This window comes from Pagrus pagrus (assembly GCF_965226575.1).
Source record: "Pagrus pagrus genome assembly, chromosome: 8".
Taxonomy (NCBI): domain Eukaryota; kingdom Metazoa; phylum Chordata; class Actinopteri; order Spariformes; family Sparidae; genus Pagrus; species Pagrus pagrus.
The window spans coordinates 18,234,092-18,251,404 of NC_140192.1; the positions used below are offsets into that span (position 1 = coordinate 18,234,092).

The following is a 17,313-nucleotide window of genomic DNA, read 5'->3' on the forward strand; positions in this document are numbered from 1 at the left end:
CTGGACACACAGGGAAACACAACCAACATGTCAGCATCAGGGGGAATAGTCAGTAATAGTTCACAGGCACAGTCATAAGTGATTCATAAGAGTTCATCAAATTAAGTCATTTTTCTTGTGTTATGCCCTCCTGAAGCTGATCAATTAATTTTGCATCATCATTCAAGAAACTATAGCAAGAGAGAGAGCCATGTTAAATTGTTTTGAAATAACATGACATCAAATACATGTTTCTCATTACTTTCTGTTTTTTCTTTTTACTGAAAAAGACAAATAAAATTCACCCAAACTGAAAGACACAAAACACACAAGGCTCTCCTGCCATACTGACAATGACAGTTCTTCAAATGTTTAATTTCACTCGTGTGTTTGCAGTTAAAATGTTATCCGTTACACCTGTGTTTTTCAAGTCAGTACGTCTGTGGCCAAAAAACACACAATTGTTGTTTGGCACCAAAACTTCTTTATTGGTAGTTCTTCCCGATTAATAGTCTTAACTAGAAGTATCTCTTTAATTATTGTATTAGCCTATTTGAAAAGCTTGTGAAAAAATGAGATTTTTGTTATTTATATAAGACCACTGAAGGTGACCGTAGACAAGACATAGACATAGACAAAGCAGAAAACTCAATTCTGAGGATAATGTTGAATTTGCTCCTGGCTATAAAGTTCAGTCAAGGTTAGACACTGTGTAATACTCCTTTAAAGATATGTTTTCTTTTTTTGATAGCAGGTGAAGAATACCTTTTAAATTGTACAATGTGAGTTCATGTCAGACAATCTGAATTCACGGTTGAGAGGTATGCTCCAATTTTGCATCAAATTTGGCCTCAGTTTCCTCAGGAATATTGTTAAAATTATTATCACCTCAATTACTAAAATGCAAGAAAGAAAGAAAGAAAGAAAAGAAAGAAAGAAAGAAAGAAAGAAAGAAAGAAAGAAAGAAAAAATGAGTGGAAAGAAAACACTGTGATACACAACTATCACAGTCTACAACATTGTTATTCTATAATACACAGATTAAATGTCCTCAAAATGATAATTTCAGATTCAACTATTTCAGATTTATTTATTGTTGATTATACATTTCATACAGGAAACAAATCAGTGAAATGAAGCAGATTGAGCCCACACCAGCACTTCATTCAGATATAGAGAAGCAGTTTTTACCTCGACAGGTTCCTCCTGCAGTGACGCTGCCGGCACTACGTGCTGAGTTTTAAAACCTCCCTGCAGACCTATTATTGCCCGCAATAAACAGGAGAGAGAGCTGCAGCAGCCGTTGACCCACTGTCTACACTCTCCTGCTGCTCAGGTTTAATCTGATGTGTTAGTGTCAAAGGAAAGACTCAAAGTAAATGAAACTTTCCTAATTAAGAAGCTTAAAATTCACATAGGGGAGGTTTAATGAGCATGTTTGGTCTTCTACAGCAAGACCCTGTTTTACTTCACAGTTAAATGCTTTCTCAATGGGAGCTGACCAGTAGCACCACTGTACACTGATGTCAGTGGCAGGTTCAAGGCCTTGCTTATGGACACAGAGGAAACAGTGCGAAGGAGACAAGCTTTCCCAGTATGGTCTGGATTCAAAACAACGACCTAATATTTATAAAGGAGTCCCATTTTTATGCCGTTAAACACCTGAAGGCCGTGGCTTTAAAGGGACAGTTCATCCCAAAATAAAAAACACATATTTTTTCTATTACCTGTAGTGCTATTTATTCCATCTCAATTGTTTTGGTGTGTACTGCTGAGTTTGACTAATATCAGCTGTAGAGATGTCTGCCTTCGCTAAAATATGATGAAAGCAGATGGAACTAAAAAATAAGGCTGAAAAACCTGATAAACGATGTCTCTTTCCAGCATACTGCCGTTAGCTAGCTAGCATTAGCAATGTTAATGTTAACTACTGTAGCAACAAGGGGTTAAACAAAAAAGAATTGCACCTCCTCTTCAAAAACACACAATAAACACATTTTATTGTGTCAAATGCTAAACAAAATACGAGCTGCTGAGCAAGTTTTTCCCTGCACCTCAGTGGAAAGGATAACATTTTTTATACATTTTCAGTATTTCTGGTGTTTTGAGTATGTGTACTTTTTGTGGGCTGCCTAGTTCACCCTGTAACGGATAAGTTCTTCCCTCTGCCTCATGAACCCTTCAGCTATTCTGCATGTGAGCTGGAAATTGTTCATTTGAGGCATCAAACAGAGAATTTAGATTCCAGGTTCCCACATGCCGAATCTGTTGGCCATGTGCGATTTCTTAAAGAAATGTCAGCCTATTACACCTTTATTTATACAAGCTAGGTTGGCTCTACACACACGCTAACCAGATACTTGAGTGTGTTTTTAGACTGTCTTAGTTGCCTTCCTGATAAACCAGAACAGCCACAGACGGTAGGGGTCATCATGCTGTTTTGACCTGTTTTGTCCTTGACTCGAAATGAGGCTGTCTACCTGCAGCCATGGAGGAGTGTAAAAGAGTGTCCATGCTGATAATGATAACAGGATTCTTTATTGATCCTTGCTTACAAAATAGCACTCCCCCCTCCTCTCTCTCTGATTTTACTATTTGATGAGCCTGTTCGAAGTCCTTCATAAATAAATTTGCCTGGATTTAGTGTCCCGTATCTACTGGCCGATAGAGGATCGCATGATGTCCAAAGTGCTGTGGTGCTCTTTCTCCATCGATGTCAAGATACTGTATGTTTAGATAAGCCCGGGCTGGGAACACAGTGATTAGATCCCCTGTAATAGTGGGTCATTGATTAAGAAGGACCTTGTTGCGTAATGTCGCCGGCTGCCAAGATTAAACGGGAGCAGAAGCCGCTCAACACGAACATTGTTCCGCACGCACAGCCCTATCATTGAAAATCGCTGATGTCATGGCCATCTGTGTGCGTCCTTGAGACAGAAAGTTATTATGAATTTATTTATTTCATTCTGAACGTGGACTCTGTGTGAAACAAGGCTGTATAAAGGTCATTTACATGCACAAAACTGCACTGTCACGGCATTAAACTGCTTCAGCATTCAGCTGAAAGTGTGAATGCTTCAAAAGAATCATTCAGGCGACGCGAGAAATTTACTCTGATTCAGTTTATTATTATGATCGTGAGTGTGACAGGCAGGGATTCACTCTGATTCACAGTTCATGTTATTCTGTCTCAGTGACCATCTTATGTTCACACAACAGAAGCTGACTGGATATGTGAAACAAGGCAAAGTCTAAAAGGAAGTAATTAATGTATTCACTGTAAATTTTTGTTTGTGGGTGGGAAAGCTAGCAGTCATTTGCTTTATTAGAAATTATTAGAAATTCACTGCAGTGCTTTGGGCTAATGCTAACAGCCACAAGCTAATACGGTCACACTGATGAAGTTCACACTAAAAATGGCATGCTGATATCAAGCAGGCATAATGCTAACAATGTTCACCATCTCAGGTGAATTTGTTAGCATGCTAACATTAGCTAATACAAGAGCCTGAATGGACTGTCATCAATGTTGCAGGTATTTGGTTATAAACCAGTAAAAGATTGGACAAACTAATAGTTTGGCCTGAATGTGGTGCTGGATTAAAAGTCTTTAAGTAAAAGTTTTATAAATTCATCCTGAGGGCAACATGAATTTATGAAACAAATTTAATGACACCACTTGTTTTTGAGGTCAATACTGCTATCACTGGAGCCATCCAGATCTGACCATGGGGAATTAACTGAGGATAAAACATGGATTTAAATACAGCCTACGTATAAAATATTTACTTATACTTTGAAAGAATACCGATGGAATCTAATCAATATATTTTCCAACCCCAACCGCAACCCCACAAAAGAGAGGGGAGAGCAACCTGTAAAATATTAATGTGTTTTCTGGTCGTGTCCCATGCTGGTAACGTTTTGGAGCCGAGTTTTGGTTCTAATAAACAATATTTTGGAGGTTTTATTGCAAATGAATCATATATATTATATAATAATATTCCTGAAAATTGTAGACCTTCAAACTTGCTGAATATTGTTTTGGTCATGATAAGCAAATGCCCAACTGCACACTGGCTTTTTGAGGGTTTAACTGTCACAGGGGAATAAACAAGCAGAATATTCAAGGATGTGTATAAAAACACAGACACTGACACGATATTTGAATATTTAGGTCTATTAAAAGAAGAAAAAAAAGGAAGAATTTATTTTTTTTGTGTTAAGTCATTATACAACTTTGATCTACTGTGAAACAATGCACCTCATTTTATTTATTAACCTTTTTTCATGTTTTCATTCAGTCCCTTCAGTTATATATGTTCATTTTTTTTAGTACAACCTCGATCTGTTTGAAATAACTCTTGATATTATCTCAGCTTTGTATGAAATTGGTTAATGTTTGGTTTGAGAGCAATAATTATTTTTATTTACCTAAAATATATTTACCACAAACTAAAATGTTTCAATTTAAAGTAAAAGTCCTGCATTCAAAGTTCCTTTTATTAAAAAAGTATACCTCACTTTAAAGGTCCCTTTCAAAGCATCAATCTACTAGAACTACTAATTTAACATGCATCGTTTATTTTGTAGAGGAAATATTTATCTGCAAGCATAAAATAGGATTGCTCATATGAATTTGCAGAAATTGAGCGGTTGGTAAATGCACGTAATGGTTCTGACGTTTGTGTATGTTGTTTGATTTAAATGTAAAATCATTAACAGTGAAACGTCATTAGCTTCATGTGGTGGTAAAATGGAGGAGAGATTGTGGAGATAATGTAAGTGAAGAAAAAGTTAAAGGGCCCCATGATTTCATGTATTTTCAACATGTACAGCCGACACAAGAGATATTTTCCACACACCATGTGCTTTGCGTTATTTTATTGTGACACGTTATTTGCTTACAATATCACAAACATCAGATGTTGTTCAAAAATATCTTTTGGTGTGTTTTCAGTCTTTCAGGGGCATGGCAGGGCGTCGACCACAGGTTCACAGCGGTCCACCACGGCCCGGACTTCTCCAATCTGGACCCCGTCGTATGTCCCAAAGATGGATGTCCACTGGGTCTCTCCGTTGCGGTAGGTGCGGCTGAGGCGAGCTGTGTAGGGGATGTCGGCTTTCATCTTGCGTCCCTCCATGCGGACTCTGCAGGAGTGGTTCGGTGGGACTTTGAGCTCCACGGACACGGAGTGGCTGAGTTCCTCCACCAGGGTGGTTCCTCTGGAGAACTGGAGTGTCTTCTCGCCGCTCAGCTCAACGCCCGCAGAGCCGATGAGGGGGATTTTAGCTGTGATGCTGCCTGTGATACCCAGCATGGTGGATCGGCCGATGTTCCAGGTGGTCTCCACCTCTGAGGTCTTTGAGATGGTAACTGTCTTCACCACTGTCTGGCACTCGTTGTTGGTGACCCCGGAGATGCGCATGGTCTCAGGAGGATACTGGAAGAGGGCGACCTCATCAATGGCGTACTTGACGTCAGTGATGTGCTGGGTGTAGGCATCCCTGTTGATGGTCAGGACCTGGTACTTCTTGTACCAATACTCATCGCCTTCCCAAGGCAGGAAGAAGGCTTCAAACTGAGGAACAACCTTCCCGAGACCGTACTTGTTCTTCCCAACATAGATGCCAACACCGGAGCAGGTCCTGACTGAATACTGGGGCACTGAACCATAAGAGTCTTCCTTCCACTCCAGAAACTCAAAGTTGTCTTTGTTGGCCAGGATCTCAAACTCAGCGGCGTAGTACTCGCGGTCTCCGTAGGGGTAGCGGCAGTATGGGCCCAGGCTAGGGTTGTAGAAACCGGCCTCGCATTGGTACTTGCAGACGTAGTCGGTGCGCTCTGTGTAACCGTTGTAGATTGCAACGGCTCCGTTGGGCAGAGAGCCGTTCCAGGTCAGCCACTCCAGGTTCACGTTATCACCGAAAATGGAGGAAGGTAGACCCTGCTGCTGCTCCAAGTCAGCAGGAGTCAGAGGAGCCGACACCTCATTGTTACCAGTGGGTTCAGGCACCAGCCCCTCCAGCTCTGGGTTCAGTAAGGAAGCTGTGGAAAAGAGACACACAGAACATTTACATTTGAATCACACTGCACACGTTTAACAATCTTGAAATCAGGGGTGCCCAAACTTCTTCTTTGATAATTAGGGATCCTACATATTTAAAGAGTATTTTACCTCACAATAAAAAAACAGCATGAACATCAATTTTAATATTAAATCTTTTAATGAATATTTTGTCTCTCCACATCTCATGGGCCAAACTGAACCTTATGGTGCGGCAACTTTGGACTGTGGGCCCCACTTTGGGCAGCCCTGCTTTCAATGTTACAATCATGGCTAAAAAATAACTACACATATAATGTCCACAATTCAAATCAATCTACAGTTTCTGCCTGGAAATACTGTTAGTGTTAGAGTGGCAACACTGCGGTGATTTGGTCTGTTGTAAGGAGAACTAATGAAACTCAAAATGAATTCTGAGGACCCGACACCAGGGCTCAGACTGTCTGGAAAGTCTGGAAAACATCTGCTTCAGAATCGATTTAGTCAGAGGTGTAAAGCCAAGCTAATATCTGTATCTTTATTTCTCTATGTAAAAAAATATGACATGTTTACTTTTTCTGTGCTGTGCGCTCTTCTTCACAATGTCCTGCAGACTGGCTGATGACAGGGCCAGCAGGGCCAGCAGCAACAACGCCGACAGCTTCATCTGGAAATGAAACACAAAATATTGTCAAGGCTTTAAACTCAGCGTGTGGAGTAAGTTTGTCTGCTCCTTCGTACATTTCATGTACGAAACATTTCATCATTTCAAAAACAGAACAGTTAACAAACAGGAGCCAAACATCTCTTACACTTCGTCCGTAAAAAGGATCTGATTTTTAGACAACTCGGCTCAAATCTTTTTTCGGACACAATCAATATTTTACAACTGCGAGTATGATCTCTGTCTTTTTCATGTTAAACCTATCATCTAAAACCTCTGTAACAATGTGCTAAACAACACAACACTCTGAAATGATCATTGTATGCACAATAGTTTAAAGGGGTTATATTGTCTGTGTCCATTCAGAAATATTTGTGGGTCATTTAGGAAGTATGTATATAAGAGTACACATTTTCCTATAATAACTATAAATAATTATTGTTGTTAATTTGATAGTAAAGTAGAACATATTTTAAGTTACCACACCAAGAGACATTGAAATGATAGATTTTCTCCTGGAGACATTCATTAAGCCAAGATTTTACTTTAGATTTTTACAAAACAAAACTGAAAATATGATATAATACAACCAAATAATACAAATTGATTATTAGAGATTATTGCCACTTGATCATGATCATCAATGATTGCCCTGAGTCTGACTGACTGAAGGTGAAAAGAGACTGAGCAGCACTCACCCTTACAGTCGCTCCCCACAGAGTCCACAGCCGGTCACCTCCAGGTTTATATACACTGGTTTATGGCTCAATCATAAAGCACACTGTGCACTCTGTCTGACAGGGATCAATAAACACAAAGTGGTGCAGTGGATTTGGTACCAGCTGAAGGGGATTGGTGTCTTTAGGATTCCTTTTCCCTCAAAAATAACTTTTTCACCTGTTTAATACATTTAATTTAATACATTAAACATAAGTCAATATATGAAAATGAGAATTTGGCAGGTCTGAATATATGATTCTGTCAATAGACAATTACTGTCTGAGCTTTTGGACCATAACTATTAAACTTTATTCCAAATAGACTAGAACAAGGAAGACATCCTTTCCAAAGAAACAAGAGTCGGCACCACTACTGCATTATCAGTGGTGATGGACGGGTCTCAGTGCGGCATCTTTTCACCTGAAGGAACACAACAAAGCCCACTCTCGTCCAGGTTAGATGTCTCGCCATCCACTACAAGTAGCAAGTAGTGGTGCATGCCTCCAACTGAGTGTCACTGGGGGAATGACAAAAATAGCTGAGGATCATCAGCATAGTCAGAATTTTAAGGGACAAAGGAATAACATATTTGAAAGTAGGAATGACGTCTTTAATTGGGTCAGTAATTTGGGGAATCGTTATACATTGGTGGTGGTTTCTGATCCCTGAATGTTAGAAATCTATATGTATTTGATGAAGAAATGATGACACTGAAAGTTTATAGAAGATAATACTGAATCACCCAGCTGTAGTCGTCAGATTAGGTGATAAAATGTTGTGACAATTTATCTTTCTGTTGAAGAAAAAACTTTTAAGAGATGAATATTTATTTAGATGAACGATATTAAAGCCATACGGCGCACAACGGAAATTTGGGTGAAATGCTCAACAGCACCCCAAAATCCACCACACTTTCAAATCCAATGCACAATGAGGACATGTTATTGTTTTATTTTAATTAAATAAATCAGGCGGTGTATCTTCAAAATAAGGGACCTGTGGTGAAAGGCTGTTGGCCTGAATGCTGCTCCTGTTGAGCTGAGAGCAGTTTCAGGCTGCGGCAGAGAAAGGAGACCACACCACAGTTGGTTGATATTATTGATCGGCTTCCAGGTGGGAATGAACAGCTTGAATAGGCTTAACAAGATAAAGGTGTAGGAAGCCACATCTGAAGAAGTCTAAGTCGATCTGCACCTTTATTTTATTTACAACACCCTTGTTGTGTTCATGCTGGCTGCTCTCATGACCCATTATGAAATGAGGACAGATAAATCCAGGATAAGATTCAGGATTATTAACACGTAGGAAAAAAAAGAGAGACTGATAAGTCAGTTACTTATCAGTTAGTTTTGTCCTCCAGACTATCATACAGTATCAATGACCTTCAGTGTATCACACATTCATTATAGTGTTTGTCAAATGTCATCTCTTCTTATAAACTGAGAAATCCAAACCATAAACTAATAGAGTTAATCCCCTCATCATGTCACAGTGCTGCTCCTTTTTCTTTAATCATCATCACAATTTAAATTTAGTGAGCTGAGCTCTTAACATGGACGCAAACCTAAAAGGAATCCAACACCAAAAGTGTTTGTGGTATCAAACAGAGACCTTTTTTACCACAAAATCACAGCTTCATAATCATTTTGATGGGTTAGTGTCTTAGGGTGAATGGTGTCTCTGTCTCAGAGTCAACATTCACATCACTTGTTCTTTTTCAACAGATTTTTAACACATAACATTGTTATGATGTTGTGAGTTTTTATTTCGAACCTGGGATTTGTATTTACGACAGTGGTGTCGCACTCAGAAACTTTGGGGGCACCAAATTGCACAAAATGCCAATTTCTACATGATGTTGCTTTAAAAGGAGCCTCTCAAAAGTGCTGTTGTCAGCTTTACAGCAACTTCAAAACTTAACAAAATGAACTCACAAATTAAACTACAATTTACTAACTTTTTCTCGAGCCTTCAAATGGATCCCATGATCTTCATCCGCAGGTTGAGTTTGAGACGACTCAGTTGTCATTATATGACCACAGGAACTTATTAGTGTATTGATTTATTAAAAAAAAAAAAAAAATCCTTTCCAAGAAACACAAATCTGTTTTACACAATTATGTATGAGTATATAAGTATGTTATATTTTATCATAAGTATGAATATAATTAACAACTGAATTAATGGTAAATAGTCTGCATTTCTATAGCACTTTTCCAGTCCTCTCGAACAGCTCAAAGCGCTTTACAACACATGCCACATTCACCCATTCACACATACACTGATGCCGGAGGCTGCCATGCAAGGCAGGCGCCAGCTGCTCATCAGGAGCAATTTGGGGTTCAGTATCTTGCTCAAGGATACTTCGACATGTAACTGAGGGGAGCCGGGATTCGAACCAGTGACCTTCCGATTACTAGACGACCCGCTCTACCTCCTGAGCTACAGCTGAGTGAATAGCTGAAAAAAAGAGTTAGATTTGGTCATGTAAGGCAAGGCAGAGTAGCTATAATTATACAGCACATTTCAAAGTCAAGTTAAATCAAGTCAGTTTTATTGACATAGTGCATATTCACAACAAGAGTTATCTCATGAGACTTTTCAATTAGAGGAGCTCCAGAACAAACTCTTTAATTTACACCCAAATTGTCCCATGAGCATCAACTGCCTTATAACACAAAGGCAACTCAAGGTGCTTTACACAGGAAAAGAAGAATATGAGCAAAAACAAACCATTTAAAAAACAGAATACATGTATTTATGTAATTTAGTTCAAAGTTCAGTGTATTGAGCTTGATCATAACTTAACTGCTGGTGGGTGGCATTCCAGCTACAATGTGTTGTCAGTAGTTGAGTGATCTTTCAGTGCCACCTGCTGGATATATTGGACATTACAGCTCTTAATTAATTGTGCTTTATCCAGAAATTCCTCTCTTTAAAGCTATTCTAGGGACTATTTCTTCTGCAGAAATAATCTCTCTCAACAGTAAAACATTACTGTTGAATTGTTTAACTTTCACCAAAGTCTATGTATGCTTCAGTTCAACCAAAAATCATTTTCCTTATTCCATTCTTAGAGGCTTCAAGATGTTAAAATCATCAATTAATAAATGAGAAAACTGGAAAATATTAGAAGTAAAACACAATAGATTGTGTTTTCTGGTTCCTCTCCTGTTAATCATCTTGCGTCACCTCAAAATGTTCTTTTGATTCTTTATGGAGCTCCTGACACCACAGCATTGAGCTACCAGGACACTCATGCTATAGTCTTTCAGCGGCAATGGTTAACGTTTGGTAGAGGTTTACAGCGGTCAACTATTGCTCTGACTTCTCCAATCTGGACACCGTAGTATGTCCCAGTAATGACAGTCCAACTGATTCTCCCATTGTGGTAGATGCGTGTCAGTTGGGCTGTGTATGGGATGTCTAGCTTGAACTTATATCCCACCATACGTGTTCTGCAGAAGTGGTTGGGTGGGACATTGAGGTTTACGGTAACAGAGTGCAAGTTTTCCTCTATCAAGGACTTCCCCTGTGAGAACTCCACTGTTGTCTGAGTACTTATCTCAACTGAGTTGGAGACAATAAAGGGGAATCCAGCGCTGATTGAAGTTGTGACACCAAAAGTGTTGGAAAAACCAGTGTCCCACCTGTTTTCCACTGTGTTTTGCTTTGAAAGCGTGACTGTTTTCCCAACTTCACTGCACGCATAGTTGGTTATGGTAGAGAAGCGCATGGTCTCTGGAGGATATTGAAAGATTTTACCACTATCAATCTTATACTTGACATCAGAGATGTGCTCACTGATCACATCCTTATTGACGGTCAGGACCTGGTACCCCTTCCGGTAGTAGTACTCTCTACGTTTCCAAGGAAGGAGGAAAGCCCTGTGCTTGGGATGCACCTTCCCAAGCCCATACCTGTTCATCCCGACATATATGTCACCCCCATTGCAGGTCCCAATTGAATTCTGAGGCACTGAACCAAAGGAACCAGGCTTCCACTCCAGAAACTCAAAGTTATCCTTGTTAACTAGGATCTCAAAGGGGAAACAACGGTACGCTCGTCTTGCGTAGGGGAAGTGGCAGTACGGACCCATTTTGGGGTTGTAGAAACCGGCCTCACATCTGTATTTGCAGATGTAGTCGTCACAACGAGTATGACGACTGTATATGGCAACAGCTCCATCAGGAAGAGAGCCTTGCCAGGTTTGCCATTTCAGGTTGGCACTTCCAAAGTCGAAGGGAAGAGGCTGACTGCGCCTGGTCCCGAGCTCCACAGGAGGAAGGAGGAAGCCTTCATCTGTTTGCATCAGATCACTAGCGTTGATTTCAGGAATCCTGTCTTCCAGATCTGGGTCCAGGTATGAGACTGTGATAAAAAAAAAGGAAAATACACTGATCAGCCAAATCATTAAAAACACTGACAGGTGAAGTGAATCACATTGATCATCTTGTTACAATGCAATGTTGTGCTTGGAAAAACCTGGGTCTACTTGACACAGTACACACCCAAACACTATTGTAGACCAAGTACACCCCCTCATGGCAATAGCACAGCCTGATGCTAGAAACCACCTAGAAGGACAATGCTTCTTGCCACACCATAAAACTGCCTAGGAATGGCCCAAGGAACGTGGCAAAGAGCTCAAGGTGTCCACCTGGCCTCCATTCCCCAGATCCCAATCTGATCGTGCATCAGAAGGATGTCCTGGATCAATTCCAGTCCGTGGAGGCCCTGCTGTGGATTGGATTCTGACCTGTCGAGGTATGGATACAGGACCTCTGGGGGTCTCATGTGGTGCCTGGTACCAGGGTGTTTGAGTCCTGTGAGTTGTGAGATGGGGCACATACCATGGATGCTTGATCAGATTGGGAGCACTTTGGCGGGTCCACTGTCAGTGGGGAGTGCAGTGACCATGAAGGGGGTGTACTTGGTCTAGTGTTTTGGTAGGTGATGCAAGACAAGTAGCATTCTCATGGATGTCAGAACCCAAAGTTTCAATGCAGAACATTAATTGACAATTAATGTTATTCACCTCACCTATATGGGGTTTGAATGATTTGGATGACACAAGTAAAGGAGAAAAGTACAATATTAGTACAAACTATGTCTAAAAGTAATATTACAGGTGTATTAATATACTTGACCATATAAACTACAAATCATGTTTCTAAATAGATTTTTATTAAATATTTATCCAACAAAATCCAGGAAAAGGATATCTGTGTAGTATTATTGTACTGAGCATATTCATGTCAAGTGGGGTTTTGTAATAATCCAGAAGTAATGCAGAAAGTTATACAGTTCAGGGCAAAAATGACGATTTCTTGTGAATAAGATTTCTATTTCTAAACCTATTCAACGAACAAGATACCACATGTAACTCACACAGGGAGCTGGTCAAGGGCCAACACTCCCCTTTTGTGCTCAGCAGCCATCGAAAAACAGTAGATCCTGCTTCTATGCATCAGTAATAACAATCAAATTCTTATAATAATAATAATAATAATAATAATAAGTATTAGTATAAGTAGTAGAGCATTTTTACACTGTCGTTTTAGTACTTTTACTTCAGTAGATGATCTGAATACTTCCTCCACCACAGACACCTCCCTAAAAAAGTTTCTGAATGACTAACATGTCAGAAACTGTTCCTGCTGTGTTGCTTATTGGCCATCAGTTGAAAGCTGTTCATATAAGAAAACCTGTGAGAGAATAATAAAACAAGTAAATCTGGTGTGTGAAAGGCCTGAAAACTGCATTTAACAAGAGGAAAGCTACAGACTAACAGGCAGGGCTGAAAACATGATCATAAATCATGATCAAATGAATTCTCAAATAACATGATATCTAAATGTAAACAGCCTCTCCTTCCTTGAGAGAGAAATACGTTTCCCTTTTCCCTTTATCACTTACAGTCAGGAAAATAAAATTAGTAAATTATTGACCTATTAAAGAAAAGAGAAAGATAAGGCGGTGTTAGACACACAGCACAGTCACTAACTACTATTGTTCTCTCCAGGTTTCCAGCTGGATTTTTTCACCAATAGGCAAGACTAGTGCAGGACCAGGCTGTACTCGGCGAAGGAGGGGAAGTACTGACAGGCTGGTATCAGCAGAACAGAGGGGAACGCAGTTTTTGAAGCAGCGAAAGCTGAGGTGTAGAGAGAACTTAAGAAGGCCATAAACAGCTTCAGGCAAACCATCAGATGACACTACTACTACTTCTACACAAAACTACTGACCTCCAATGGAGGTACAGCTGAGCAAGAGCTACATCAAGTATTCTTCTTCATTCTTCATCAGTCGCCCTGTGTAAACCAGCGCAAGCTGTAGTCACCCAGGAATCATCCACTGCCCCGGCGAGAAGGCTTTTTTTGTAATAATAATTAAGCGTTACATTCAGTTGACCATAAGCCAACATTTCAGTGATCAGTAAAGCAACCAAGCACATAAAACCAGTGAAATACTGATGTACTTGACAAACAGAAGCGTAATTCCTTTAAGTAAGACCACAGGGAACAGAAAAATAAGCTGTTCTGATAAGATCAGTCAAAATAAAGCTTAGAGATGGTTAACTTTTTAAAGACAGACAGAGAAATAAGGACGTCTCAGACAATAGCCATAGTAATAAATAATATAACATGTGTCCTGTTCGGCCATCAATGTTTGCGTTTTCTTCTTCTATCAAAAACAGGTATCTACTCCATCCATCTGGGCTCGTTATCAAGCTTTGCTGAAGAAAACAAGCCTTTCATTTGAATCAGGTGTGTTGGAGCAGGACAGGTTGCCACCAGGACTGAAACACATTTCCTTGAATGTTAGAATTTCTTTAAAGACAGCTAGTAAAATATTGATGGACTTGACAAAAAGGCACAAGGGGACTTCTTTTAGTAGACTTTAGGGAACCGTAACAGAAAATAAGTTGCCCTTTTCCTTCCATATGAAAAGGCCGGATAGAATAAAATCTTTGTATGGTCATGATCAGTTTGCGTATGGACAACAGAGACAACGTCAACAAGTCCCAACATTGTACACAACTTAAAATTGGCCCTTTTGAATTATGGTGCTTGTATTGCAGCTGTGAACTCAGTTCTTAAAAAGTTACTTCAGCCACCAGTCATAAACTTAACATGAAGAGGCAACCTCTTGAGCCACTTGAGGCTAAAAGCGAGACAATCCTCAGAAGAGTCAATGTTAAAATGCCCAACTTTACAGCAGAAATAAACATGTTCCTGGTCCAAAAAAACAGTTTTGGTCTCTGTAGCTAATGTATCCCTTCATGACAACTATACAGGGGGTGGTCATTTACATTATATTAAGACATAAAGTTGCACATAATTAGGGATGTAGCTGCTCTGATAGAGCTAGCTGTTGTATTTGTGGTATTGATGCCTTATGGAGGGTTTTTTATGTTAATATCAGGTAAATAATATGGCTGTCTGTGCAGATAACTGGACTAAAAGACCGGTGTGGAGGGACAGAGGCCGGTGTTTTGGATTGACGAGCAACTCCTATTGTAATGTACAATACCTAACTCTGTTATTTGTCTGCTGAATGGAGGGAAAACATAACGTAAGCCTTCTATACTTGTTGGATGTACAGAGAAGAGAGGGGGTGAAGAAAGAACGAAAGAATCTGATGAGTGTTACTTTGTTCAGATTGAACTTGTTATTTTGTGGCTCATGTAAAATATATTCTGTTTGGAGCAAATAAACCACGGGTGTGGTTACTGTTTACCCATCAGGTCAAAGTATATATGGTGTTTGTTCAGTGACTGGGTCATGAAGCAGCTACAGTATAAAAGCCTGAAGGGGACTGGAGGTGCATCAGTTGATGGACACTGGGATGGTGAGTACTTTTTCATTGAGTTTTATCTTTTCAGCTCAAGTTTTTTTTTTTATTGTATTGGAAACTTTAATTGTAAATTTGCATAATTTTAAATTATGACTCAGTTGCAGAAAATATTTGGACTTTGCTTAAGACTTATTATGACTCACTTCCTTTCCTTTGAAATAAAGAGGAACATATTTTATCATATTTTTAATAATATGAATAATGATAAAAAATAATTTGACAATATTATCATACAGTAATTGTGATTCAAATTTTTAGTCTCCATCAAATTTTGTATTTCCAAAATCTTTAATGATTAATTTCCTTAATCTTCAAAAACAAATGTACCATGTGCAGACAGCCCAGACTACAGAGTCTTCACAAAGTGAGTATTGAACAGAGATGTTGTTCTGTGTTTTATCTCCAGATGAAGCTGTCAGTGTTGTTGCTGCTGGCCCTGCTGGCTCTGTCCTCAGCCACGCCTCTGGACCTCGGAGACAACACAGAGCAGAGAAATGGTAAAAACAAATGACATTATGACTTTTGGAAAACTTTGAGGGGTATGTTGATCATTAAACGATGCCTATCCCTCTAAAAGACACAGTGACACATTTTGATCCTGTCTATTTGTCAGTTGTTCAGTTATCTCATCTTTAATGCAAACAACAAAATCCCTCTCTTTCCTCTTCCTGTAAAACCATAAGATGCTTTTGATGAATCATCCTGAACATTTACATAAATGTATCCAATCAAATGTAATTTGGAGCGACAGGCAGGAATGGAAAGATTCTTCCTCTGGTAACTATGAATGTGTTTATCCATCCAATAATTGGGAGACATTCCAGGAGCGGCCAGTTACTGATCTCAGTGTCAAAAAATGTGCTTTTATAACTGTTTTGCTTCATATTTTTAAATGTTTTCTCTCTGTTTTTGCTCTTTCTCTTGTACTAATGCAAACATTCTCCTTGTCTGAACCTTTCCCCATTTCTTTATCCAGTCTCTGAGATGACCGTCGACAGATCGATGCTCGCAGATCGACCTCTTCTGACTGTTGCGAAGTCGAGGCAGAGGAGGCAGGTTCAGTCTTCTACCACTGTGTCTAACGATAGCTCTAACCTGGAGTGGGTGACCTGGAACAACTCTCTCCCTGAATATGCTGTTTCAATTTACAATGGTTATGTTCGTCGTACTGATTATGTCTGTAAATACAAGTGTGATGCTGGCTTTTATAACCCTAGTATGGGTCCTTATTGTCACTATGCCAAAACAAAAAAAGAATATCTTGGTTCCCCATTTGAGATCCTGGTAAACAAAGACAACTTTGAGATCCTGGAGTGGAAGGACAGTTCACACGGTTCAGTTCCCCAGAATTCAGTCCGAACCTGCCCTGGGGAGGACATATATGTAGGGCAGAACAAATATGGACTTGGGGAGGTGTCTACTCAGGATAAGTGCTTTTACCTACCTTGGAAAGGTTCTGAATATTGGTATAGTGACTACCAGGTCCTGACCATCAATGAGAATATAGTTAGCCAGAAGATCTACGATGTCAAGTATATCACTGATGAGTCTAAAACCTTTCAGTATCCTCCAGAGGTCATGCGTAAAACAGTCATCAGCAACAATGAATGCAGCCCAGTGGCTAAAACAGATACCCTCACAAAGACATATGAGGCGCAGCGAAGGTGGGACATTAACTTTTCTATCAAAGTAGGTGTTAGTACGAGCTTCAAAGCTGGCATCCCTCTCATCATCGAGGGAGGTGTCACGGTCAGCACTGAGGTGGGTTTCCAGTACTCTCAGGGGATGACTGTGACAGAGACTATCACCGACACTGTTTCTGTGGAGATCACAGCCCCGCCAAACCACTCCTGCACTGCTACTATGAAGCGCCTTAGGTACAAAATTAACATCCCGTTCACAGCACTCTTCAGCCGCACCTACGGTAACGGGGAGATCCACACGACGTCTATCACAGGAACGTATGACAGCGTTCAGACAGCAGAGGTCCAAGCTGTGATGGGCCGATGTGAGTTTCTCAACAACACCGAGCCTTGCAGATAA

The 17,313-nt window shown here is 39.9% G+C and overlaps 3 protein-coding genes across 3 annotated transcripts; 1 reads left to right on the forward strand and 2 right to left on the reverse strand.

Moving 5' to 3' along the window:
• Positions 1-4,943: 4,943 nt before the first annotated feature.
• On the reverse strand, positions 4,944-6,693 carry LOC311261010 (natterin-3-like; the record flags this gene model as incomplete). Its single annotated transcript, XM_084359350.1, has 2 exons — positions 4,944-6,028; positions 6,600-6,693. The coding sequence occupies 2 exons, from the start codon at positions 6,691-6,693 to the stop codon at positions 4,944-4,946; spliced, it is 1,179 nt and encodes a 392-aa protein (XP_084215476.1).
• Positions 6,694-10,681: 3,988 nt separating this feature from the next.
• On the reverse strand, positions 10,682-12,261 carry LOC311261892 (natterin-3-like; the record flags this gene model as incomplete). Its single annotated transcript, XM_084360905.1, has 3 exons — positions 10,682-11,781; positions 11,947-11,987; positions 12,071-12,261. The coding sequence occupies 3 exons, from the start codon at positions 12,259-12,261 to the stop codon at positions 10,682-10,684; spliced, it is 1,332 nt and encodes a 443-aa protein (XP_084217031.1).
• A 3,337-nt stretch (positions 12,262-15,598) lies between these two features.
• On the forward strand, positions 15,599-17,313 carry LOC311261893 (natterin-3-like; the record flags this gene model as incomplete). The annotated part of the gene is made up of 3 exons (XM_084360906.1): positions 15,599-15,634; positions 15,683-15,767; positions 16,247-17,313. The coding sequence occupies 3 exons, from the start codon at positions 15,599-15,601 to the stop codon at positions 17,311-17,313; spliced, it is 1,188 nt and encodes a 395-aa protein (XP_084217032.1).